The following is a 26,966-nucleotide window of genomic DNA, read 5'->3' on the forward strand; positions in this document are numbered from 1 at the left end:
GAGAGTAGAGGTTCTTCAGCCTGGAGAAGATAAGGCTCTGGGGAGACTTTATTGTGCCTTTTCATTAAATAAAGGGGGCTTCTAAGAAAGATGGAGAGTTTTTACCAGGTCCTGTTGTGACAGGAGAAAGGCAATGGTTTTAAACTGAAAGAAGGTAGATTTCAATGGAACATAAGGAAGAAATGTTTTACGATGAGGGTGGTGAGATGCTGAAAGAGGTTTCCCAGAGAAGTTGTGCATGTACCATCCACAACTTGACCAACAGGTTGCGGGAAGGGATTTTCCACCTCTGCTCTGCTTTCATGAGTCCCCACCTGGAGTGCTATGTCCAGCTATGGAGTCCACAATTGAAAAAGACATGGACCTTTTAGAGTAGATCCAGAGAAGGATCAGGAAATTGGTGAAAGGGCTGGAATATTTCTGTTTGCTATGTAGCAGGCCTGAGAGAGTAGGGGTTCTTCAGCCAGGAGCACAGAAGGTTCTGAGGACACTTTATTGGACTTTCTTATTATATAAAGGGGGCTTCTAAGAAAGACAGAGAGTACTTTTTACCAGGGCCTGTTTTGATAGGAGAAGGGACAACAGATTTAAACTGAAAGAGGGTAGGTTTCAATTGGACATGAGGAAGAAATGTTTTACAATGAGAGTGGTGGAAGAGGTTTCCCAGAGAAGTAGTGGATGTGCCATCATTGGAAGGATTCAAGGTCAGGTTGGGTGGGCCTTTGAGCAATGTGATCTAGTGAAGGATATCCCTGCTCTTGGCAGCCAACTAGATGATCTTTGAAGGTCCCTTCCAACCCAAACTTTTCTATGATTCAATTAAAGACTCGATGTGGCTTTGCACTTTCCCATTGTCAGTCCCTCAAGTATGGACGTGCAAAAGAAGGAACTTTTGTGAACTACAAACAAAATAGCTAATGTTCCTCTGCTAACTTGGAGCTATAAACCTTCCTTAAGGGTGATACTTTTCTCAGTGTGATACTTCTCCCTAAAAAAAAAAAAGTCAACAGTGGTCAAACGTGAGAGATTTCAATGAGACAAAGGGGGAATTGCAGGGAAGGTGGAAACACTTTGGAGGTCTGGCGTGACAGGATTGAAAAGACTTGTGCTTCATTCTTTTTCTGATCACTTATGAATTACTGAAATACAAATATTTCCTTCTGAGTCCCCCATAAAGGAAGCAGAATTGAAAATACCTGACAGAGTGCTAAAAGTCTCCTAATGCATTCTGTAGTTGTAGCATCATATCTTGCTCTTATAACTCTCTCTTGATGTTCTTAAGTGCAGCTCAGTTCCTCTACGTATTGCTCTGCCACAAAGATTTCCTTCAAATATTCACTATGACTCAAGGAGATGACCTAAAAATACTTGACAGCGTATGTCAGTTTTAAAAGCCTTTGAAGTTGAACCAAGAATGTGTTTCTGTACTTCCGGATTCTGGTGCACAAACTGTATCTCAAGTACAAGAGTTACACAAAAAGTGTAAAGTGTCTTAGAACATGGCATTTAAGATTTTGAATTCAATTCTCAGAGTGTGCATGAGGAAACTTCTTTATTGCCCTTGAACACTTACTTCCTTCTTGGTTTTCATGCCAACTAACACCACAAGCCCTAAAAGTCCTTTATCAAGCGTAATAGTAGTTTAAAAATCCACTGCAAGTAGAAAATCCTTTTCAGTATGAGACTGCTGTTGGTGTTAAAATGAAGAGCGTTCCTGCTAAGAATTAAGCAAGTGCCTCCGTGCTTACTGAACCTAAAAAAGGAGAGACCCCAAAGCTGGGGGCAGCCACTGAAAAGCGGCCAAAAGTCTGGGCCCCGGGAGCGCGGACATGGGCCGGCTGCGGTGTCGTGGCGGCGCCTCCGGGTGCCGCTGTTGGCCGACACGGAGCCGCGCTGGAGCCGCAGCCGAAGCCGGAGTCGCGGCAGCGGCAGGAGGGAGGAGCGCGGCAAGCTCTGGCGAGAATGGCGGTGAGGCAGAATCAGACTGACTGTCGGCGGCGAGCGGCCGGGCGAGCGGTGCTGCTGCCCGCTTTGCTGCTGGTGTTGTGCTGCCGGGCGGCGGCGGAGCGGATCCGGTACGCCATCCCCGAGGAGCTGGGCAGAGGCTCGCTGGTGGGGCCGCTGGCGCGGGACCTGGGGCTGAGCCCGGCGGAGCTGCCGGCACGCAAGCTGCGGGTGGCGTCTGCCGCTAACAGGCAGCTGAAATACTTCACGGTGAGCGGGGAGAGCGGGAACCTGTACGTGAGCGAGAGGCTGGACCGGGAGGAGATGTGCGGCGAGTCGGCGTCCTGCTCCGTCAGCTTCGAGGCGCTGGTGCAGAACCCGCTCAACGTTTTCCACGTCGAGGTGGCCATCCAGGACGTCAACGACAACGCGCCGACCTTCAGCAAGGCTGCTCTCCACCTCGAGATCGCAGAGTTGACCCTTCCCGGGGCTCGTTTTCCGCTGGAGATGGCCCGAGACGCAGATGTGGGCAGCAATTCATTACTGACTTACCAGCTCACTGCCAACCCGTCCTTCACTCTGGCCCTCAAGGAGAGACCGGGTGGAAAGAAGCAGCCGGAATTAGTGCTGGAGAGAGAGCTGGACCGGGAGAAGCAGAGCTCCTTTGAGCTGGTGCTGACGGCGGTGGATGGCGGGGACCCCGTGAAATCGGGGACTGTCCAGGTTCGCGTGAACGTGACGGACGCCAACGACAACGCGCCCGTGTTCAGTAAGAGCGTGTACGAGGCGCGAGTGCGGGAGAATGTGCCGTCTGGTTCGCTGGTGGTGCGGGTGCGAGCCACGGATGCGGACGCGGGGTCCAACGGGCGGGTATCCTACTCCTTCGGCAACGTCCCGGACGGCGTCCGCGCCTTGTTCAGTGTCGAGAGCGACAGCGGCGAGGTGAGGACGGCGGGGCCCCTGGATTTCGAGGAGAAGAGGAAATACAGCTTCGGTCTGGAGGCGAGAGATGGCGGAGGTCTGGTGGCGCACTGCGAATTGCAGATCGACATCAGCGACGAGAACGACAACGCTCCCGAAATCACGGTGTTGTCGGTGTCGAGCCCTGTGCCCGAGGACGCGCCGGCCGGCACGGTTGTGGCCCTACTGAACGTGAACGACGCGGACTCTGGGGAGAACGGTCAGGTGTGGTGCGAGCTGTCGGGCGAGGCGCCGCTGTCGATGGTGTCGTCGTCGGTGGGGTCGTACAAGGTGGTGACGGCGAGCGCGCTGGACCGCGAGCAGGCGTCCGAGCACCGAGTGACGGTGGTGGCCAGGGACCGGGGCAGCCCGTCGCTGTCGAGCCGCGCGTCGCTGGTGCTGGAGGTGTCGGACGTGAACGACAACGCGCCGGTGTTCGAGGAGGCGGCCTACAGCGCCTACGTGGCGGAGAACAACGCGGCGGGCGCGCCGGTGGTGCGCGTGCGCGCGCGGGACGCGGACGCGGGCGCCAACGGGCGCGTGAGCTACTGGCTGGCGGGCGGCAGCGCGGGCGCGGCGCCCTACGTGTCGGTGGAGGCGCGGAGCGGCGCGGTGTACGCGCAGCGCTCCTTCGACTACGAGCAGTGCCGCGAGTTCGCGGTGGCGGTGCGGGCGCAGGACGGCGGGGCGCCGGCGCGGAGCTCCACGGCCACGGTGCGCGTCTTCGTGCTGGACCGCAACGACAACGCGCCGCGCGTGCTCTGGCCGGCGTCGGGGTCGGGAGCGTCGGGGTCGGGAGCGTCGTCGTTGCCGGCGGCGTTCGAGGTGGTGCCGCGTTCGGCCGAGGCCGGGTACCTGGTGGGCAAGGTGGTGGCGGTGGACGCGGACGCGGGGCGCAACGCGTGGCTGTCGTACGAGCTGGTGCAGGCGTCGGAGCCGTCGCTGTTCCGCGTGGGGCTGCACAGCGGCGAGGTGCGGACGGCGCGGGCCGTGTCGGAGAGGGACGCGGCGAAGCAGCGTGTGGTGGCCGTGGTGAAGGACCACGGGCAGCCGGCGCTGTCGGCCACGGCCACGCTGCACGTGGTGCTGGCCGAGAGCTTGCAGGAGGCGCTGCCGGAGCTGAGCGAGCGGGCGGCGGGCGCCGACTCGCCGGCCGAGCTGCAGTTCTACCTGGTGCTGGCGCTGGCGCTGCTCTCCGCCCTCTTCCTGCTGAGCGTGGCGCTGGCCGTGCTGGCGCGGCTGCGCCGGGCCGGGCCGCCCGCCGTGCTGCGCTGCCTGGGCGCGCAGCGCTTCTCCGTGCCCGGCGCCGCCTTCCCGGCCGACTTCTGCGAGGGCACCTTGCCCTACTCCTACAACCTGTGCGTGGCGCCGGCCCGCGCCGTGGCCGAGGGCGCTTGGCTGCCGCCGCCGCTGCCCAGCGTGCCCGCGGAGGAGCTGCTCGGCGCGGAGCCCTGCGGGAAGCCGAGCCCGAGCAGCAGCGCCGGCGCGGGAGAGCCGCCCACCGACACCGACGCCGACGCCCCGCAGGTGTGTAAGCCCTCTCGCTCTCGCTTTTTTCTTTGATTTGTGCTGAACCTCCGTGCCTATTCCCCTGGGATTTCGGGGGGTGATGTGGATGGGGAGTGCTGGTCCTTGTGTCCCTGAAGAAATGAAAGATCGGGGTAACATTATTCCGTTCAGAGCAAGCCGTTAACCGTGCTCTCCTTGATTTATGGGTGCTCACGTGTTGATGTTCAGCTGAGAGGTTTTTGTCTCCAAGTCTTGTGCTGCCTAAAGTCTTCTGAGATATTAAGGGTGAAGGGAATGCTTATTGTGTAGAAAGAGATCCGCTGATTCTGCATGACAGACTCGGAATTAAGACGTGCAGTTGGAGACATTTCATTTCATGATGTTCATCTCAGAGGTTTTTGTCTCCAAGGCTTGTGCTGCCTAAAATCGTCTGAGTTATTAACGGTGAAGGCGAAACCTTACCATTCATGATCTGTGTTTTATACACAGGTGAAGGTGTAGGCCGAGATCTGGAAAAAAAAAAAAAAAAAAGAAAGTAAAATAAAAAGAGAGAGGTACTTGGACCTCCAGGTTGGTCGCGTTGACAGGGGTATACTAGACCGCGAAATTCAGTGTATCGGACAATTTTGCAACAGTCGTTGTATCTGCCTGTTTACAATGGGAGGGCTCTACCCATCCTGAGAACAAATGTCCATCGAGAAGGAAGTACTCCAAATGAGAGCAATTAGGCACTTTAACAATATCCATTTCCACATTTACCTGTGTTCCGGGCACAGTTTAGAGTGTGCAGCCGTACTTGTCTCACGCCGTCCTACAGTATTTGGTTGAAAAGGTGTCCTACCAGCGTGAAGGATCAAGAATTAGATGAATGCGTTACTAACAAGCATCAATCTCTTAGACCGTGATTTCTGAGAAAATCAAAGCCCCTCCATGGCCATTCAAGCTATCGAATTACTTGTTTAAAATGTAATTTGGAGTATTAAAAGTGGAAACCACATGTTAAAGTCCTTCCACTTTCCTTTTCCAGTATTAGCTCCGTCTGCAGATGTACCAAGATTTTAGGGTAATTCAGCTTCTCCCATCCAATTCAAAAATACTGTTGAGAGTAGACCCATATCCGGAAAACAGGTGGACAAGAAGAATTTGCGGCAAATCAGCTCTATCGTATGGCTGCTATCAGCCCCTTTTGCTGGTGTGGGATATAGACTAGGCATAGGAGAAAAGGCAGATGTGCCTGTTATTCTTCTTGCTGTACTCGCAAAGCCATTTTCCCTGCATTTTGTGGGGAGCTGAGCAGATGATTCTGGCCAAGCTCACTGCAGGTTCTTCCCGCCTCCTGGATAGCTGCAGTACAATTAGTGCGAAGTGATGACCCACAGCCTGCAAGTGGAGTGGATGGGAGAGGGTGATTTTCGAACATTAGGAGAGCCTCCCTCTGTGCTCCTTTGTAAGGAATGTCTTCTATGGAGACATTCCATAGCCCATGGCAGGTGCCTGATCAACTCCACCTCCTCAGGATCTTTACTGGCTTAGCTGGCATATATTCTCTGTTGATTGATCCCGCCTTCTGCAGCCTTTAAATATCTAGTCTCAGTCAGTGGTAGTGGTGTCGTTAATTTGAAGCGTGTTCCGTATGAACTGTAGTATTTACAGCAAAGTTCCTGCTGCTTGGGTTCACAAGCCTGATACCTGATAACCTGGTTCTCGGCGGCGGGGTGGGTCTGAATATCACGGTGTCTGTAGCTCAGCCTGTTATCTTTTGTTTTCCTTGTACTGGTCATTCAGGCACCACTGGTACAGAAATTCGTGATGGGGATTGTGCTTTCGGACGAATGGGATAAGGTTCATAATATTGTACAGGTCATATTCCGAAAAAATATTTTAATTCATATATAACGTCATTAGCAAGTCATTTTTCTCATGCGGTAGGACTAACAGTCCCACGGGATGATTCTACGGTTGTAATCACCTTGATGAAAAGGAAGGATGATGTCGCATCGTTGAAGAAAGGGACGGCTTAGGGAAACGCCAATGCAGGATATCTCTTGGTCTCCATTTGAGGAAGGATCTTCATTGCTGCTTTGTTCTATTTTTCGGGATGTGGGAAATTCATTGATCTGCTGATGAAAACGTTATGCAAGCACGACTGCTACTAAATGCTGTAGAATTCGTGATGGAGATTGTGCTGTCGGACTAATGGGATAAGGTTCGTAATATTCTATACCACGCAAAATATAAAACTCGACATACAAAAAAATTATTAGATATAATATATAACCATTACAAAAGTATATTTCCCGTGCGGTAGAAACACCACAAAGAGGGAAGACGTGTTATTTCTTTCCCGTCTTGATCACTTCGAGGATCAAAGAAGTGATCTGCTGGAGAAAAGGCATCGGAGGAGATCCGCGGTGGACGGGAAGCAATGTGTCCGTGGCGAGTGTCCCGTCGGCGCGAACTGACCGTGGCAAAGGGCGGCGGGCAGCGCTGGGCAGTGCCGGGTGGCTGCAGTGCCGGAAGGAGGCTGCGGGCGCCGCTGTTGACCGAGGAGAGAGAGGAAGGCTGGAGCGATGCAGGCAGCCCCGCCCGCTGCGTCCAGGCTCGCTCGCTGGCTGGCTAGCTGGCTGGCTCTCTGGGCGGGCGGACTGTGAGCGTCCGTGCGGTGCGGAGCCGTGGTGCAGCGAGGTGGAGAGGCCGGCGGCAGCGGCCGGGAGCGGCGAACCTGTGCCGGAGCTGGAGAGGGAGCTGTATCGTGCGTCAGATCGTCGTGCGGCAACGGTGAGGTGCCGTCCCTATTGAGGTGCCGGCAGTGCCGCCTCGGAGATGTTTGCGGCGGGGTGGCTCTGGGTCCGTCAGGATCGAGCCCTGCTGTGGTGTGTCCTGGTGGCGGCGTGGAAGGAGGCGTGGGGTCAGCTGCGCTACTCGGTTCCCGAGGAGATGCCGAAGGGCTCGTTCGTGGGCGACGTGGCCAAGGACCTGGCGCTGGAGCTGCCGGCGCTTCGCGCCGGCGGTGTTCGCGTTATGCTGGAAGGCAAGGGACAATATTTTGCTCTGGACATAAAGACTGGCCATTTGTATGTAAACGAACGGATAGATCGGGAACAACTCTGTGGACGAAAAGCAGACTGCGTAATAAAGTCAGAAATTCTTCTGAAGGGGCAGATGAAAATATATAAGGTGGCTATTCACGTTACTGATGTTAATGATAACACTCCCCTCTTTCAACTCAGTGAATTCGTCCTGAGAGTGAATGAAAACGCAGTTAAAGGTTCGCGGTACCTCCTGCCCAAAGCCCAAGACGCCGATATAGAGCAGAACACTGTACAGACGTACGAACTTAGCGATAACAAGCATTTCTCCCTGGAAGTGCAAACGGGACCAGACGGCTCGAAATTCGCCGAGCTGGTGCTGGCGAAAGCGCTGGACCGGGAGGAGGCGGCCTTTCACGAGCTGGTGCTGAGGGCGAGCGACGGCGGCGAGCCGTCGCGGACGGGCACGGTGCGGATCCGCGTGGCGGTGCTGGACGCCAACGACAACGCTCCCGTGTTCAGCCAGGCGCAGTACACGGTGCGTGTGGCGGAGGACGTGCCCGTGGGTTATCACCTGCTTACCGTGAACGCTACGGACGCGGACGACGGAACTAATTCAGACATAACATATTCCGTCAGAGAAAGTACAGACAAAGCATCTTCTATTTTCCACCTCGAGCCTAAAACAGGGGAACTTACAATTCAGTGCGAACTGGATTATGAGGACGATGAAAGTTATGAGTTAGAAATAGAAGCCCGGGATGGCGCTGGACTCTCGACTCGGGGAAAAATATTGGTGCACATTGATGACACAAACGACAACGTTCCCGAGATTACAGTGTCAAGCAGCATAACAGACATTGCTGAAGACGCTCCGTCTGGAACAGTTGTCGCTCTTCTGAGAGTCAAGGACCGGGACTCGGGCGACAATGGGGAGGTGAGGGTTTCCCTACAGGGCAGTCTGCCTTTCCGTCTGGAGAAGACTTTTGAGGACTACTACCGCGTGGTGACTGCCGAGGTGCTGGACCGTGAGGCGGTGTCGGAGTACAACGTGACGGTGCGGGCGTCGGACGGCGGTTCGCCGCCGCTGTGGAGCAGCGCGGTGCTGTCGCTGCGGGTGCTGGACGTGAACGACAACGCGCCGGTGTTCGCGGAGGCGCGGTACAGCGCGCGGGTGGCCGAGAACAACGCGGCGGGCGCGCTGGTGCTGACGGTGCGGGCGGCGGACGCGGACTGGGGTCAGAACGCGCGCGTGCGGTACCGGCTGTGGGAGGGGCGCGTGCGGGGCGCGCCGCTGTCGTCGTACGTGTCGGTGCACGCGGAGACGGGCGCGCTGTACGCGCTGCGCTCCTTCGACTACGAGGAGGTGCGCGAGGTGGGGCTGTGGGTGCGGGCGGAGGACGGCGGCGCGCCGTCGCTGAGCAGCAACGTGTCGGTGCGCCTGGTGATCGTGGACGAGAACGACAACGCGCCGCAGGTGCTGTACCCGCCGCCGGCGTCGGGCGCGGGCTGGGCGGGCGTGGAGCTGGCGCCGCGGTCGGCGGAGCCCGGGGCGCTGGTGGCCAAGGTGGTGGCGGTGGACGCGGACGCGGGGCAGAACGCGTGGCTGTCGTACGAGCTGGCGAAGGCGACGGAGCCGGCGCTGTTCCGCGTGGGGCTGCACAGCGGCGAGGTGCGCACGGCGCGGGTGCCGCTGTCCCGCGACGCGGCGCGGCAGAGCCTGGTGGTGGTGGTGAAGGACCACGGGCGTCCGGCGCTGTCGGCCACGGCCACGCTGACGGTGGTGCTGGCCGAGAGCGTGGGCGAGCTGCTGTCGGAGCTGGGCAGCGCGGCGGCGGCGGCGGCGGCGGGCGAGCCGTCCGTCAGCCTGACGCGCTGGCTGGTGCTGGCCGTGGCGGCCGTGTCCTGCCTCTTCCTCGCCTTCCTGCTGCTGCTGCTGGCGCTGCGCCTGCGGCGCTGGCGCCGCTCGCAGCTGCTGGCGGCGGGCAGCGGCGCCTTGCGCGGCGTCCCGGCCTCGCACTTCGTGGGCATCGACGGCGTCCGCGCCTTCCTGCACTCCTACTCGCACGAGGTGTCGCTCACCGCCGACTCGCGCAAGAGCCAGCTCCGCTTCTCGGGCGGCAGCTGCTGCGACACCCTCCCGGCGCGCCCGCCGCCCGACGAGCCCGCGCCGCTGCTCGCCGAGGACGCCGACGGCGCCCGCCGCGCCGACCCCGACGCTCCCCCGGTGAGTTCCTCCCACCACGCTTGCTCTGCCACGCCTCCCTCTCCCGCTTCTCTGCTCTTTCCCAGCCGTGTTCTCTGTCCTGTCTGTAGGATGAGGTTTATTTACAAGGAAGGCAAAGCTTCGTTGATCATCTCGCTGTGTGGTGGTGCCTCTTTCTCTGGGGAGGTGAACGTGGTCTCATTGCTTAGCGTTAGAGTAGTTGTGTGAGTCAGGAGAAGTGGGGCAGCTGTTGTCTTGAGTTTGGTTAGATCAGGGCTTTGTGTTGTTATCATGTGCCAGGTCGTTTCTCATTTTGTCCTCTAACGTGAGTAACACCGATTTACTTGTCAGTATTAGCTCTTCTCAACGAATGTTTTGCATTGTCAGCAAAAGGCAGTTTTCTTTATTAGCAGGGTCAGCTATCTTCCTGACAGCACCTGTGCTTGAGTAGGATGGAGTGTCTTCAAATGGACTGTTAATGGCGCCGTGTTTTACTTAGCTGCTCCTGCTTTCTGCTCTTCTCAGGCTTTTTGTTTCTCCATGATAACGGAGCCATGATGGCTGCCTCTGAAGGTCTATTCCGTGGAGATGTGTTTTGCTGATTCCCGCTTTTTTAAAGTTCATTTATTGGAAAGCCTCTGGTTGTGTCTTGTTTGGACCATAGATGCTATGGTAAGAGCCATATGAGGGTGGGAGGGGAGAGATTCAATGTGTGTGGGAAGACATAAGGAATGGGATGCAGACGTTCACTGACCCAGCCTCCCCTGGTGGACCACTCCCCTTTTATTCTTAGACTCCTGATGTTTCTTCTCTGAAGTGTCATGAGCAGACGATTGTATCTTCCTTCTCAGTATGGAGATGTGAAGATATCTATGTGAAGTCCATGGGGTGCTCCTCATGAAAGGTGAAGAGAAATGTTTTGGGGCACCTGGCTCTTTTATGTCGTGTGCTTGTAAATTATAAGGGTCAAAGAACTCCATGCAAGTTGTGAAGGGCTGGAGATGAGAGTGGTGGGAGCTGTGGGGGGGGGGCACAAGAGATATGTTTGTTCCCTTCACTGTTCAATGTCCAGCGGTAGTATCATAAAATGTCAGTTTCATCTTCCCAAAGAGATTTGGCTAGAGGACATGTGGTTTCAGCTGTCTTGGGAGCCCTGGGATGTTCTTCCTCTGGTTTTGCATGTTGTTGTCAATACTTACCTAACAATGAATTATGTACTTATGACAAGCGCCATAATGGGAGCTTCGGGAACAGCTAACTGTGTATTTGCTACCTTCTAAACACATGATTTATGTGCCTTCATTGTGTGCCATAATCTAGAAGTGTATGTTGTGATCCCTTCTTTTCTGTGGGGGCTCACTTCTTGCCTTACTTGTGATGATCTGAAGATGGGCCTTTGTATCTGATAATGTGTGGAAGATCACATCTGTTACATTTGTCAGACTGTCTTGTACATGCCTTTCATGTTTACAGCTGTAGAGAGAGACATGTTTCCTTAAAATGTTAAGGAGAAATATATCTTCCTTCTTAGGATGGAGATGTGAAGATACCTGTGTGTATGATAGTGGTAAGTGTTGAAGAAAAATGGTTGGGGCAACTGGCCTTTTCATGTCATGTGCTTGCAAATTATAAGGGTCAAAGAACACCATGCAAGTTGTGAAGGGTTGGAGATGCGAGTCCTGGGAGCTGTGCATGAGGGGCTCTTGAAGGACACAAGAGATATATTTACTCCTTACCCCATTCAATAGTATCATGCAACACGATCAACCTGTTCTCTTATCAACGCTTATAAATACTTAAAGGGTGGATGTCAGGAGGATGGGGCCAGGCTCTTTTCAGTGGTGCCTGGCGACAGGACAAGAGGTAATGGGCACAATCTTGATCATAGGAAGTTCCACCTAAACATGAGGAGGAACTTCTTGACTTTGAAGGTGGCAGAGCACTGGAAGAGGCTGCCCAGAAAGGTGGTGGAGTCTCCAACTCTGGAGACATTCAAAACCTGCCTGGACGCATTCCTGTGTAACCTGCTGTAGGTGACCCTGCTCTGGCAGGGGGTTGGACTAGATGATCTCCAGAGGTCCCTTCCAACCCTATGATTCTATGATTCTATGATTCTATGCAGTGCGAGTTTCATCTTCCCAAAGAAATTTGGCTAGAGGACGGGCGATTCCATCTCCATTGGGAGCCATGGGACATTCTTTGTTTGTGTTTGCAAGTTGTCGTTCTGTTGTTTGCAATTCTCAACTAGCAGTGAATTATGAACTTATGACAAGTGCCATAATGGGAGCATTGGGAAGCGCCAACCATGTATTTTCTACCTACAATTATGTGAATTAGGTACCTACCATAAGTGCCATAATCTAGAAGAGGATGTTGTTATCCTTTCCTTTCTGCAGGTGTTCACTTCTTGCCTCGATCGTTGTGGTGATATAAAGGTGGGCCTTTCTGTCCGGTAGTGTGTGTAAGAAACTGTGAGTGTTGTTTTGCAGCAAATATTTTCTTCCCTTGTCAAGCCTTCAGCCACCTGAAGAAGCCTAGAACAACTTGAGAAAGAGGCCTATAATAAGTGCTTGCACTTATGGCTTCATATTTTTCCGCAGATGAGCAGGCAACAGAGAAGAAAAATTGATGAGAACTGATGACTATTTCTTAAAGTGAACCTCTGTGAGATGCAGTCCAGAGGAAAACCTCAGGTTTGCACATGTGCTTGAAACATCAGTGATTTGCAGGTGCTCAGGGGGATGAATTTCAACACCAGCAGTGAAGACTGAGAAAAATTCCCAGTGAGTTTGGCAAGACTTTGTCTTTAATGGTTCCTTGCCTTCCTGATCTGATTTTGTTCAGCTCCTGGTTTCCTCTGTATGTAGGTTAAGTTTGAAGTAGTGGCATATCTTCGTTTAGCCACATGTTGTGCGCTAGTGCCTCTTGCTTAGCCTTCCTTTTTTGTGGAAGGCAGGAGATGTGAGGTTATATTTGCATTCTGGTTGTGTTAGGGAGAGGGGATTAAAGCATGATGTCAGTAGAAGTGCCATCTCTGTGGAACAGTGTGTGTGATAAAAGATGGGAGGAAATTCTCCAGAAGTTGATAGTTAGATTTTCCCCAGTCTCTGTTGGATGAGTGCTCCTTTTTTAGTTCAGACATTTATCATCCATGTGCTTTACAATCCTTCTATTTCTTCACAGAATATTAGTTAGCAGACAAATGTACCTCTTTTTTTGGTGTGATCTTGGTGCATTACACTCTCATGAGATGTTTTTGCCAATTCTGAGGGTCAGAAGCAAGCCTGCAGGTTGTGTAGGGTTGTAGAGAAGACTTGGGGAAGCTCTGTTGGTAGGGGGCCATAGAAGAACTGATGGTCATTTCCCTGCCTGTCATAGTTAGTCTGTTGGGTACATGGTTGTGGTACTATGCAGTTTCAATTCCTTCTGATGAATATGTTTGCCCTAAGATATATTATTGCACCTGATCTGTTTCTATCTGTTCCAATAGAATATAATATAGTACACAGTATATATTTTATAGTATTTAATATAGGAAAGAGCTATAGTCAGTAGCTCACTGTCGAGGTGGGCACCAGTAACATGGGGTGTTTCTCTAGGGTCCATACTGGGACCAATACTATTTAATATATCTCAATAATATCTGCCTCAATGAGTGTCTTGGTTTCATCTGGGATGGATGTGATGTTCTTGCTAGCAGCTGATATAGTGCTATGTTTTGGATTTGGGGTGGAAATAGTGTTGGTATAAGAGTGATGTTCTTGGTTGTGCTAAGCAGTCAAGGCCTTTTCTGCTCCTCATGCCACCCCCTGCCAGTGGGTAGGCTGGGAGTGCACAAGAAGTTGGGTGGGGATACAGCCAGGACAGCTGACCCAGACTGACCAAAGGACTATTCCATACCTTGTGGCGTCGTGCTCCGTATATAGAACTGGTGGAAGAAGAAAGAAGGGTGAGAATTTTGGAGTTATGGCGTTTGTCTTCTCAAGTAGACATTACGTGTGATGGAGCCCTACTTTCCTGGAGATGTCTGAAGAACTGGCTGCTGATAGGAAGTGGTGAATGAACCCCTTATTTTGCTTGCCTTGTGTGCATGACATTTTCTTTACTTATTAAACTGTCTTTTTCTCAGCCCATGAGTCTTCCCACTTTTGTCCTTCTGATTCTCTCCACCATCCCAACCAGGTAAGTGAGCAAGAGTCTGTACAGTCTTAGCTGCTGGCTGTGGTTATCCCACAACAATGACATAGATGGTAGGAGTGATCGCACAGCAAGATTGCAGACAACACCAAGTTGAGTGGTACCATTGATTCACTGGAGGGAAGGGAAGCGATCCAGAGGGACCTGGACAGGCTGGCAGAGTGGACCCATGTGAACATAATGAAGTTGAAGAAGGCCAAGCTCAAGGTCTTGCACCTGGGTGAGGGCAGTCCCCAGTTTCAATACAAACTGGGTTACTGAGAGTACCCTTGTGAAGCAGGACTTGAGGGTAGTGGTAGGTGACAAAAAAGACATGAGCTGGCAATGTGCACTTGATTTCCAGCGGCATTATTGCTCAGAGTTATAGTTGGTATGAGAGGCAGGGAAAGTGGAGTTAACTGTTGACTTGAGTTTCTTTAGAGCGAGGCTTTGTATTTTATTATGCATTACTGTGTTACACACTGTTCACTGACCCACTGTCTCCTGGAGGAGAACTCTTCTTTTACTTTTAGAACCTTGATGTTTCCTTTCTAAAGTGCAGTCAACACACAAATCTATTTTCCTTCTTAGTACAGAGATGTAAAGATATGTACGTGAAGTTTGTGTCCTGGTGCTCGTGCAGTTTATGGAAAAATGGTCTAGAAAGTTGGACATTTGAAGCCATGTGCTTGCCAAAACTCCATGGAAGTTGTGTGGGGTTGGAGAAGAGCAATGCAAGTGTCTTCTTCCCATATAAGTTTGGTCAGAGATATTGGGAGCTCTGGGAGGTGCTTCCTGTGTGTTTGCATGTTGTCATCAATTTTTAACTAACATTTTATTGAAGTACTTATGATAAATCTGTAAGGGGAACTGTGGAGGAGCCAACTGTGTACTCATTTCCTACTAAATACCTTAATTGTGTTTCTACTCTAAGTGCCATAATGTAGAAGATTATATTCTAATCCCTTCCCTTTTACAGGTGTTAACTTCTTGCCTTCCTTGTTTTGATGACCTCAAGGTGAGCTGCTTTTTGAGATAATGTGTGGAAGACGCCATCTGTTACATTTGTCTGACTGTCCTGTGGGTGTCTTTCATGTTTACAGCTGCAAAGAGCTTTCACAGACATGTTTCCATAAAGGGTTACTGTGTTACTGTAAGCAATGCTCTTGCTTGTCACATACAGAAGCTGAGAAGTCAAATATTATCCATGGCAAGATGTTGTCTGTGCAACTGTTCTTTGGGTGGAGTCCATCTGCAAATTAGGAAGATCAACAACCATGCAAGCTCTGAATGGTTTGAGAAGAGTCTCTGGGGTGCTGTGTGTGAGAAGGTACTGGTGGAGGGAAGGCATGTGTTTTGTCAGTTCTCAGGGTTTCTTCCTGGCCTATGGAAAATAGGTCTCAAAGTATCTTATTTCTGGATATCGCATAGTAGTTTGGACTCCAGCTGGCTAAGTTGTGGGTTCATCAGTTTACTTTCCTGTTGCATGAGGATTCCTGTGAATTCTGGTTTAATTCTTGCCCTTGCTTGTTGCAAAGAGGTAAAGGTTTACCCCTCTGTGTTTGATAATGTGTCCTAAAATATGTGTCTGATAATGTGTCACTGGAAGGAATGCTCTTGCTTGTTGAATACTTGTGGTGAGAAGTCCTTGCCACGTTGGTGAGAGAGTGTCCTTGAAACAGGAAGAAAGGGGATTGTACACTCCATCGGGCTGGGCTGTGGTATAATTCCACGCCTGCTGCCAAGGCCTCGGTCACTTACACTAAGGCTGCCTTTAAGAAACTCCTGAAAGGGAATGACAACACTCTGATGAATTTTGTCTGCAAGCAGTAACCATGGACGTGCAAACACGCTTCAGGGTTGGGCACTGTGTCTAATACCTGCTGTATGAAATGTCATCTGTCCATCTATATATCCTTGAAAGACTGTGATGTGGAGTTTTATCCTGGTTGTATAAAGGTTTCCCCAGCCTCGACCAATCTTCAGATGTTATCCATGCTTCCTGCTAATGTGAAATGACTGCTGATGTTTTGTCAATATTAAAATTGGTGTGAATGTAGGGGATGGGAGGGTATTTTTGTCAGAAATTTCTGGTTTTGGAATTGTTATTTGAAGCATGCGTGAGGCAGTTGCTCATTTAATGACCTGCCATGTCTGGTACAGCATTTCCTGACAATGCTAGTTATTAGGCATAGATGTAAACATTGCATTAATGGCTGCACAGTCACATAACTTCCAAAGTGCCCATGTGCATGATGGTGTCTACGAGCTCTTGAACTGAGTTGCGGATCCCTTATGCCCCTTAGAACATTTACTTCTGTTTCCCTGAAAGAAATGGTCTTTTTCCTGTGGCTGACACATAACCAAAACATGGGATACTGTCTGTGGAGTAATTAAAGGCTGTGAATGTAGAGCAAGGAAGGTGAGAGGTGGGTTAATGTGGTTTTGTCTGAACAATGGTTTGATTTCATGCCTGGTGGCGAGGCCTGTGCCATTTTTTCTGTGACCCTGGTTTTCCTGTTGTGAAAGTCACGTAAGACAGAATTTTATGTGTAAGGAAAATGAAGCAGAAGCTAAGAGACAATCTGTTGTCATTTCTGAGAAGACTGAACTTGAGAAAGAGGCCCATGATAAGGTGTTTACACCTATGGATCCATATCTGTGGGAGATGAGCTGGCCACAATGTAGAGGGACATTGCTGTGAGCTGACGATTGTTTCTTAAAAAGAAACTACCTACTAATTAATCCAGAGTGAGATTTTAGGGACACACTTGTAGCTTGCTATATGAATGAATTCTGGTTTGGTGACCCATTCCCTATTACACGGCAGCTTGTCTTATATTTTGGCTGATTATCAATCATGTGCTTTATGATCTTCTGTTTCTTCTCATAATGGTGGTGATCAGATAAACGTACCTCCCTTCTTGGTGTGCTCATAGTGCATATCATCTCATGATTTGATTTTGCCAGTTATGAGACAGTCAGATGTAAACCTGTCAGTTGTGTTGGGTTGTAAAGAAGACAAATGAGCTCTGAAGCAGTTGAGGTTCTTCAGCATGCAGAACAGAAGGCCCTTGGGAGACCTTATTGTTAATTTCTAATATATAAAGGAGGTTTAAAAGAAAGATGGAGAAAGACTTTTTACCAGGGCCTGTTGTGCCAGGACACAGAGCAATAGTTTTAGACTGCAAGAAGGTAGGTTTCAAACAGTCAAAAAGGAAGAACTGTTTTATGATGAGAGTGTTGAGGCAGTGGAACAGGTTGCCCAGAGAAGCTGTGGATGCAGCAGCACTGAAAGGCTCAAAGGACAGATTTAATGATGCTTTGGGCAACCTGATCTAGTGAAGACTGTCCCTGACCATGGCAAAGACGTGGCTTCCATCATCCTTAAATGAACCCAAACCGTTCTATGGTTCTATGAAAGACATGATGAGGCTTTGCACTTTCCCATTTTCCACTTCTCCAGGTATGGAGAGGCAAAAAAAATAACTTTTTGGTGAAGCAGAAACAAAATACTAAATGTTTCTCTGCTGTCTTAACATAGAGTTATAAAGCTTGCTTTTAGGATGATACATTTCTTAGGGTGACTATTCTTCTCCTTAAAATAAAAATCTAAAGTGGGTAAAACGTCAGAGACTTCCATGAGCAAAAGGAAGACATGCAGTGAAGATGGAAACCCTTTGTCAGCCCACCATGAAAGAACAGCCCTAACTTCTGCATCATTCTATTTCTGATTACTTACTGATTACTGAAACAGGAATCATTCCTTCTTGGTAGTCATACCATGTCAGGAAACCAGAATTGAAAATACCTGAAAGAGTTCTAAAAAGCCATGCCGTGTTTCTTGCTCTTATAGATCCTTCTGGATTTTATGAAGAGCAGCTGAGTTGCTTTATTTCTTGCCCTGCCATGACTATTTACTACCAACTATTCTTATGGCTCAAGGAGATGACCTAAAAGTACTTGACAGCGCATCTCAGTTTTAAAAGCCTTTGGAGTTGCTGCAAAAAAATATTCCTGTGCTTCCTGATTCTAACAAAAGAGAAACCACAAAGCTGGGGGCAGCCACTGAACAGCGGCCAAAAGTCTAGGCCGCGGGAGCGAGGGCATGGGCCGGCTGCGGTGTCGTGGCGGCGCCTCCGGGTGCCGCTGTTGGCCGACGCGGAGCGGCACTGGAGCCGCAGCCGGAGCCGGAGTCGCGGCAGCGGCAGGAGGGAGGAGCGCGGCAAGCTCTGGCGACAATGGCGGTGAGGCAGAGGCGGCGGCGAGCGGTCGTGCGAGCGGTGGTGCTGCCCGCTTTGCTGCTGGTGGTGTGCTGCCGGGCGGCGGCGGAGCGGATCCGGTACGCCATCCCCGAGGAGCTGGGCAGAGGCTCGCTGGTGGGGCCGCTGGCGCAGGACCTGGGACTGAGCCCGGCGGAGCTGCCGGCACGCAAGCTGCGGCTCAGCGCGGAGAAGCAATACTTCACGGTGAGCGGGGAGAGCGGGAACCTGTACGTGAGCGAGAGGCTGGACCGGGAGGAGATGTGCGGCGAGTCGGCTTCTTGCTCCGTCAGCTTCGAGGCGCTGGTGCAGAACCCGCTCAACGTTTTCCACGTCGAGGTGGCCATCCAGGACGTCAACGACAACGCGCCGACCTTCAGCAAGGCTGCTCTCCACCTCGAGATCGCAGAGTTGACCCTTCCCGGGGCTCGTTTTCCGCTGGAGATGGCCCGAGACGCAGATGTGGGCAGCAATTCATTACTGACTTACCAACTCGCTGCCAACCCGTCCTTTACTCTGGCCCTCAAGGAGAGCCCGGATGGAAGCAAGGAGCCGGAATTAGTGCTGGAGAGAGAGCTGGACCGGGAGAAGCAGAGCACCTTTGAGCTGGTGCTGACGGCGGTGGATGGCGGGGACCCCGTAAAATCGGGGACTGTCCAGGTTCGCGTGAACGTGACGGACGCCAACGACAACGCGCCCGTGTTCAGCAAGAGCGTGTACGAGGCGCGAGTGCGGGAGAATGTGCCGTCCGGGTCGCTGGTGGTGCGGGTGCGAGCCACGGATGCGGACGCGGGGTCCAACGGGCGGGTGTCCTACTCCTTCGGCAACGTCCCGGACGGCGTCCGCGCCTTGTTCAGTGTCGAGAGCGACAGCGGCGAGGTGAGGACGGCGGGGCCCCTGGATTTCGAGGAGAAGAGTAAATACAGCTTCGGTCTGGAGGCGAGAGACGGCGGCGGCCTCACCGGGCACTGCAAGGTGCAGATCGACATCAGCGACGAGAACGACAACGCTCCCGAAATCACGGTGTTGTCGGTGTCGAGCCCTGTGCCCGAGGACGCGCCGGCCGGCACGGTGGTGGCCCTGTTGAAAGTGCGGGACCGTGACTCCGGGGAGAACGGTCAGGTGTGGTGCGAGCTGTCGGGCGAGGCGCCGCTGTCGATGGTGTCGTCGTCGGTGGGGTCGTACAAGGTGGTGACGGCGAGCGCGCTGGACCGCGAGCAGGCGTCCGAGCACCGAGTGACGGTGGTGGCCAGGGACCGGGGCAGCCCGTCGCTGTCGAGCCGCGCGTCGCTGGTGCTGGAGGTGTCGGACGTGAACGACAACGCGCCGGTGTTCGAGGAGGCGGCCTACAGCGCCTACGTGGCGGAGAACAACGCGGCGGGCGCGCCGGTGGTGCGCGTGCGCGCGCGGGACGCGGACGCGGGCGCCAACGGGCGCGTGAGCTACTGGCTGGCGGGCGGCAGCGCGGGCGCGGCGCCCTACGTGTCGGTGGAGGCGCGGAGCGGCGCGGTGTACGCGCAGCGCTCCTTCGACTACGAGCAGTGCCGCGAGTTCGCGGTGGCGGTGCGGGCGCAGGACGGCGGGGCGCCGGCGCGGAGCTCCACGGCCACGGTGCGCGTCTTCGTGCTGGACCGCAACGACAACGCGCCGCGGGTGCTCTGGCCGGCGTCGGGGTCGGGAGCGTCGGGGTCGGGAGCGTCGTCGTTGCCGGCGGCGTTCGAGGTGGTGCCGCGTTCGGCCGAGGCCGGGTACCTGGTGGGCAAGGTGGTGGCGGTGGACGCGGACGCGGGGCGCAACGCGTGGCTGTCGTACGAGCTGGTGCAGGCGTCGGAGCCGTCGCTGTTCCGCGTGGGGCTGCACAGCGGCGAGGTGCGGACGGCGCGGGCCGTGTCGGAGAGGGACGCGGCGAAGCAGCGTGTGGTGGCCGTGGTGAAGGACCACGGGCAGCCGGCGCTGTCGGCCACGGCCACGCTGCACGTGGTGCTGGCCGAGAGCTTGCAGGAGGCGCTGCCGGAGCTGAGCGAGCGGGCGGCGGGCGCCGACTCGCCGGCCGAGCTGCAGTTCTACCTGGTGCTGGCGCTGGCGCTGCTCTCCGCCCTCTTCCTGCTGAGCGTGGCGCTGGCCGTGCTGGCGCGGCTGCGCCGGGCCGGGCCGCCCGCCGTGCTGCGCTGCCTGGGCGCGCAGCGCTTCTCCGTGCCCGGCGCCGCCTTCCCGGCCGACTTCTGCGAGGGCACCTTGCCCTACTCCTACAACCTGTGCGTGGCGCCGGCCCGCGCCGTGGCCGAGGGCGCTTGGCTGCCGCCGCCGCTGCCCAGCGTGCCCGCGGAGGAGCTGCTCGGCGCGGAGCCCTGCGGGAAGCCGAGCCCGAGCAGCAGCGCCGGCGCGGGAGAGCCGCCCACCGACGCCGACGCCCCGCAGGTGTGTAAGCCCTCTCGCTCTCGCTTTTTTCTTTGATTTGTGCTGAACCTCCGTGCCTATTCCCCTGGGATTTCGGGGGGTGATGTGGATGGGGAGTGCTGGTCCTTGTGTCCCTGAAGAAATGAAAGATCGGGGTAACATTATTCCATTCAGAGCAAGCCGTTAGCCGCGCTCTCCTTGATTTATGGGTGCTCACGGGTTGATGTTCAGCTGAGGGGTTTTGTCTCCAAGTCTTGTGCTGCCTAAAGTCTTCTGAGATATTAAGGGTGAAGGGAATGCCTATTGTGTAGAAAGAGATCCGCTGATTCTGCATGACAGACTCGGAATTAAGACGTGCAGTTGGAGATGTTTAATTTCATGATGTTCAGCTGAGAGGTTTTTGTCTCCAAGGCTTATGCTGCCTAAAATCGTCTGAGTTATTAACGGTGAGGGCGAAACCTTACCATTCATGATCTGTGTTTTATACACAGGTGAAGGTGTAGGCCGAGATCTGAAAAAAAAAAAAAAAAAAAGAAAGAAAGAAAAAAAAAGAGAGAGGTACTTGGACCTCCAGGTTGGTCGCGTTGACAGGGGAATACTAGACCGCGAAATTCAGTGTCTCGGACAATTTTGCAACAGTCGTTGTATCTGCCTGTTTACAATGGGAGGGCTCTACCCATCCTGAGAACAAATGTCCATCGAGAAGGAAGTACTCCAAATGAGAGCAATTAGGCACTTTAACAATGTCCATTTCCACATTTACCTGTGTTCCGGGCACAGTTTAGAGTGTGCAGCCGTACTTGTCTCACGCCGTCCTACAGTATTTGGTTGAAAAGGTTTCCTACCAGTGTGAAGGATCAAGAATTAGATGAATGCTTTACTAACAAGCATCAATCTCTTAGACCGTGATTTCTGAGAAAATCAAAGCCCCTCCATGGCCATTCAAGCTATCGAATTACTTGTTTAAAATATAATTTGGAGTATTAAAAGTGGAAACCACATGTTAAAGTCCTTCCACTTTCCTTTTCCAGTATTAGCTCCGTCTGCAGATGTACCAAGATTTTAGGGTAATTCAGCTTCTCCCATCCAATTCAAAAATACTGTTGAGAGTAGACCCATATCCAGAAAACGGGTGGACAAGAAGAATTTGCGACAAATCAGCTCTATCGTATGGCTGCTATCAGCCCCTTTTGCAGATGATTCTGGCCAGGCTCACTGCAGGTACTTCCCGCCTCCTGGATAGCTGCAGTACAATTAGTGCGAAGTGATGACCCACAGCCTGCAAGCGGAGTGGATGGGAGAGGGTGATTTTCGAACATTAGGAGAGCCTCCCTCTGCGCTCTTTTGTAAGGAATGTCTTCTATGGAGACATTCCATAGCCCATGGCAGGTGCCTGATCAGCTCCACCTCCTCAGGATCTTTACTGGCTTAGCTGGCATATATTCTCTGTTGATTGATCCTGCCTTCTGCAGCCTTTAAATATCTAATCTCAGTCAGAGGTAGTGGTGTCGTTAATTTGAAGCGCGCTCCATATGAACTGTAGTATTCAAAGCATTAAGGTATTTAAAGCGTAAAGTATTTAAGGTATTCCTGACGCTTGAGCTAGTGAGCCTGATACGTCTGGTTCCCTGGGGGAGCGTCTGAGTATCACGTTTTGGTTTTCACAGCTTATTTTCTTTGCTGGCCTTACACCAGTCATTCAAGCACGACTGCTATAAAAATTCATGTTGAGGGTTTTGCTTTTGGACTAATAGAATAAGAGTCATAACAGTATACAGGCCATATTAAGTAAAAGACAATATTTTATTTCACATCTATAGCCATTAGCAAGTAATTTCTCCCGTGCGTTACAAATAACATGCGTCATTAAAGAAAAGAACGGCTTAGGGAAAAGCCAATGCAGGAAGTCATCGGACTCTATTTGAGGAGGATCATCCTTGTTCCTTTGCATATTTTTCGGGATGTGGGGAATTAAATGGGTGAGGGAAACGTCATTCAAGCACGACCGCTAAAACCGCTGTGTAATTCGTGATACAGATTGTGCTGTCGGACTAATGGGACAAGACCAGTTATATTCTATACAACATATTAAGAAAAAATAATAGATATAATCTATCATCATTACAAAAACATGCTTCCGTGCGGTAGAAATCACAGGTCCACGGAAGGTCTATTATTTCTTTCTGTCGTGATTAATTCGATAATCAAAGAAGTGATGGATGGTTTGGAGATAAGGCATCGCAGGAGGGATCCCCAGGGGAGGGGAAACGATGTGTCCGTGTCGAGTGTCCGTCGGCGCTACCTGCCCGTAGGAAAGGGCGGCAGGCAGCGCTGGGCAGTGCTGTGTGGCTGCAGTGCCGGGAGGAGGCTGCGGGTGCCGCTGTTGACCGAGGAGGAGCGAGAAGGCGGCAGGAGCGGTGCAGGCAACCCCGCCCGCTGCGGCTCGGCTCGCTCGCTGGCTGGGCGGTCGGTCTGTCTGCGAGCGTCCGGGTGGTGCGGAGCCGTGGTGCGGAGGGGCCGGGGGCAGCGGCGAGAAGGGGAAGGAGCCTGATCGGCAGCCGGATCGGGAGGTAGATCGGGAGGCGGAACGGCGCGCGGCGGTGCCGCGTCGGAGATGTGCGTGTTGGGATGGCTCTGGGTCCGGCGGGATCGAGCCATGCTGTGGTGCGTCCTGGTGGCAGCGTGGAAGGCAGCGTGCGGACAGCTGCGCTACTCGGTTCCCGAGGAGATGCCGAAGGGCTCGTTCGTGGGCGACGTGGCCAAGGACCTGGCCTTGGACCTGCCGACGCTCCAAGACCGCGGCGTCCGCGTTGTCTCCGAAGGTAGGACACAGTATTTCGCCCTGCACGGGAAGACGGGACATTTAGTGACGGCGGAGAGGATAGACAGAGAGCAGCTGTGCGAGAGTGTGCAGCAATGCGTGCTGCGCTGTGAGGTGATCGTGGAGGGGGAGATGCGGGTTTACGGAATCGAAGTGGAAATCAGGGACATTAACGACAACGCCCCCAGCTTTCGAGAAACAGAAACGGAGCTGAGAATGAGCGAGACGACAGCTATGGGGTCGCGTTTTCCCCTGGCCGAGGCTCACGACCCGGACGTGGGACGGAATTCCCTGCAGAGGTACGAGCTGAGCGGCGACGAGCACTTCTCGCTGTCCGTGCAGGCAGGCCCCGGCGGGGACCAGCGTCCCGAGCTGGTGCTGGCGAAGGCGCTGGACCGGGAGGAGGCGGCCTTTCACGAGCTGGTGCTGAGGGCGAGCGACGGCGGCGAGCCGTCGCGGACGGGCACGGCGCGGATCCGCGTGGCGGTGCTGGACGCCAACGACAACGCGCCCGCGTTCAGCCAAGCGGAATACACGGTGCGTGTGGCGGAGGACGTGCCCGTGGGCTCCGCCCTGCTCACCGTCACGGCCACCGACGCCGACGAGGGGATGAACGGCAACGTGAAATACTCGTTCAAGAAAATCTCAGACAAAACCTCGAAAATTTTCCAGCTGGACGTCGAGAGGGGAGATATCATTCTGGTGCGGAGCTTGGACTTCGAGGAAGGCGACTCGTACAAGGTGGAGGTGCAGGCACATGACGGCGGGGGCCTTTCCGACACTGCAAAAGTCACAATCACGGTGACAGACGTGAATGACAACGTGCCCGAGATTTCGGTGCGGTCGGCGTTGAACGACATCTCTGAGGATGCCCCGCCGGGGACGGTGGTGGCCCTGCTGCACGTGCAGGACCGCGACTCGGGCCCCAACGGCCAGGTGCGGTGCAGCATCGCCGAGAGCCTCCCGTTCCGTCTGGAGAAGACTTTTGAGGACTACTACCGCGTGGTGACTGCCGAGGTGCTGGACCGTGAGGCGGTGTCGGAGTACAACGTGACGGTGCGGGCGTCGGACGGCGGTTCGCCGCCGCTGTGGAGCAGCGCGGTGCTGTCGCTGCGGGTGCTGGACGTGAACGACAACGCGCCGGTGTTCGCGGAGGCGCGGTACAGCGCGCGGGTGGCCGAGAACAACGCGGCGGGCGCGCTGGTGCTGACGGTGCGGGCGGCGGACGCGGACTGGGGTCAGAACGCGCGCGTGCGGTACCGGCTGTGGGAGGGGCGCGTGCGGGGCGCGCCGCTGTCGTCGTACGTGTCGGTGCACGCGGAGACGGGCGCGCTGTACGCGCTGCGCTCCTTCGACTACGAGGAGGTGCGCGAGGTGGGGCTGTGGGTGCGGGCGGAGGACGGCGGCGCGCCGTCGCTGAGCAGCAACGTGTCGGTGCGCCTGGTGATCGTGGACGAGAACGACAACGCGCCGCAGGTGCTGTACCCGCCGCCGGCGCCGGGCGCGGGCTGGGCGGGCGTGGAGCTGGCGCCGCGGTCGGCGGAGCCCGGGGCGCTGGTGGCCAAGGTGGTGGCGGTGGACGCGGACGCGGGGCAGAACGCGTGGCTGTCGTACGAGCTGGCGAAGGCGACGGAGCCGGCGCTGTTCCGCGTGGGGCTGCACAGCGGCGAGGTGCGCACGGCGCGGGTGCCGCTGTCCCGCGACGCGGCGCGGCAGAGCCTGGTGGTGGTGGTGAAGGACCACGGGCGTCCGGCGCTGTCGGCCACGGCCACGCTGACGGTGGTGCTGGCCGAGAGCGTGGGCGAGCTGCTGTCGGAGCTGGGCAGCGCGGCGGCGGCGGCGGCGGCGGGCGAGCCGTCCGTCAGCCTGACGCGCTGGCTGGTGCTGGCCGTGGCGGCCGTGTCCTGCCTCTTCCTCGCCTTCCTGCTGCTGCTGCTGGCGCTGCGCCTGCGGCGCTGGCGCCGCTCGCAGCTGCTGGCGGCGGGCAGCGGCGCCTTGCGCGGCGTCCCGGCCTCGCACTTCGTGGGCATCGACGGCGTCCGCGCCTTCCTGCACTCCTACTCGCACGAGGTGTCGCTCACCGCCGACTCGCGCAAGAGCCAGCTCCGCTTCTCGGGCGGCAGCTGCTGCGACACCCTTCCGGCGCGCCCGCCGCCCGACGAGCCCGCGCCGCTGCTCGCCGAGGACGCCGACGGCGCCCGCCGCGCCGACCCCGACGCTCCCCCGGTGAGTTCCTCCCACCACGCTTGCTCTGCCACGCCTCCCTCTCCCTCTTCTCTGTCCTTTCCCACCCGTGCTCTCTGTCCTGTCTGTACGATGAGGTTTAGTTACAAGGAAGGCAAAGCTTCGTTGATCAGCTCGCTGTGTGGTGGTGCCTCTTTCTCTGGGGAGGTGAACGTGGTCTCGTTGTTCAGCGTTAGAGTAGTTGTGTGAGTCAGGAGAAGTGGGGCAGCTGTTGTCTTGAGTTTGGTTAGATCAGTGCTTTTTGTTGCTATCATGTGCCAGGTCGTTTCTCATTTTGTCCGCTGACATGTGTCAGTATTAGCTCTTCTGAAGGTATGTATTGTATGACCAGCAAAAGGCAGTTTTCGTTATCAGCAGGGTCAGCTATCTTCCCGACAGCACCTGTGCTTGAGTAGCATGAGAGTGTTTTGGAAGGGACTGTTAATGGCTCCCTGTATAACTCAGCTGCTCGTCGTTTCCACTGTTCTCAGCCTTTCTGTTTCTCCATGGTAACGTGGTGGGCAACGATATGTCTTTGTATTCGTTCATGCTTTGATCTTTGTGCACCGGGTGGAGGAAGGGACTGGGCAACAACTGGTCCCTTGTCGATGTCTGTCTGCCTGATTTGAAGATGAAGGACAACCGTAGAAGTTGTGAGTATTTGTGAAGGTTCTTGGGTGGTTGCATATGAAGGGGTATTGGAGGAAATGGGAGATGTGTTTTGCTGATTCCCTGTCTTCTAAGTTTGACTTCTTTGAAAGAGAGCTAGATGTGTCTTGGCTTAACGATACATGCTATGGCAAGAGCCATAGGAGGTTGGGAGGGGAGAGATTCAAGGTATGGGAGGAGACCTAAGGAGGGGGCTTGGCCCTATGAAGATGTTCACTGACTCCATCTTTTCTGGAGGACAGCTCCTCATTTACATTTAAAACCACCATGTGTCTTCACAGAAGGATGGTGAGTAGACAAATATATGTTCTGTCTTAGTACAGAGATGTAAAGATATTGATGTGAAGTCCACGGGTGATTCTGGTGCGTGTTGAAGAGAACTGGTCTGAGCAACCGGACCTTTGATGTTATATGCTTTCAAATTATGAGTGTCAAAGGACACCATGCAAGTTGTGAATGGTTGGAGATGACAGTCCTGGGAGTCTTCGTGAGGGTCTATTGAAGGACACAAGAGATTTGCAGTTTTCCCTGTTTAGTGTCCATGTGTGATGTCATGCGATTGCATCTTCTGAAAGAATTTTTGCTAGCACATATATTATTCCAGCTGTATTGGGAGCCCTGGGTTGTTTTTCCCATGTCATTGCAGGGTGTCATCATTTCTTAACTAACATCTGAATTGTGTAGTTAGGCGAAATGACATAAAGGGAGCTTTATGAAGAACAAACTGTATTCATTTTGTACTAAATACCTGAATTATGTACCTACTGTAA

At 54.0% G+C, this 26,966-nt stretch overlaps 4 protein-coding genes across 4 annotated transcripts; all 4 read left to right on the forward strand.

The window, feature by feature from the left end:
- The first annotated feature begins 1,949 nt into the window (after window positions 1-1,949).
- Window positions 1,950-4,467, forward strand: LOC134521977 (protocadherin gamma-B5-like). The gene has a single exon (XM_063349144.1). The coding sequence runs from the start codon at window positions 1,963-1,965 to the stop codon at window positions 4,465-4,467; it is 2,505 nt and encodes an 834-aa protein (XP_063205214.1). The 5' UTR covers window positions 1,950-1,962.
- Window positions 4,468-7,038: 2,571 nt separating this feature from the next.
- Window positions 7,039-9,876, forward strand: LOC134522119 (protocadherin gamma-A12-like). The gene has a single exon (XM_063349423.1). The coding sequence runs from the start codon at window positions 7,237-7,239 to the stop codon at window positions 9,874-9,876; it is 2,640 nt and encodes an 879-aa protein (XP_063205493.1). The 5' UTR covers window positions 7,039-7,236.
- Window positions 9,877-18,044: 8,168 nt separating this feature from the next.
- On the forward strand, window positions 18,045-20,540 carry LOC134522095 (protocadherin gamma-B1-like). The gene has a single exon (XM_063349395.1). The coding sequence runs from the start codon at window positions 18,066-18,068 to the stop codon at window positions 20,538-20,540; it is 2,475 nt and encodes an 824-aa protein (XP_063205465.1). The 5' UTR covers window positions 18,045-18,065.
- A 2,428-nt stretch (window positions 20,541-22,968) lies between these two features.
- Window positions 22,969-25,737, forward strand: LOC134522120 (protocadherin gamma-A12-like). Its single transcript, XM_063349424.1, has one exon. It carries the CDS (start codon window positions 23,098-23,100, stop codon window positions 25,735-25,737), a length of 2,640 nt encoding a protein of 879 aa, XP_063205494.1. The 5' UTR covers window positions 22,969-23,097.
- Window positions 25,738-26,966: the final 1,229 nt, after the last annotated feature.

This window comes from Chroicocephalus ridibundus, chromosome 11 (genome assembly GCF_963924245.1).
Source record: "Chroicocephalus ridibundus chromosome 11, bChrRid1.1, whole genome shotgun sequence".
Lineage (NCBI taxonomy): Eukaryota > Metazoa > Chordata > Aves > Charadriiformes > Laridae > Chroicocephalus > Chroicocephalus ridibundus.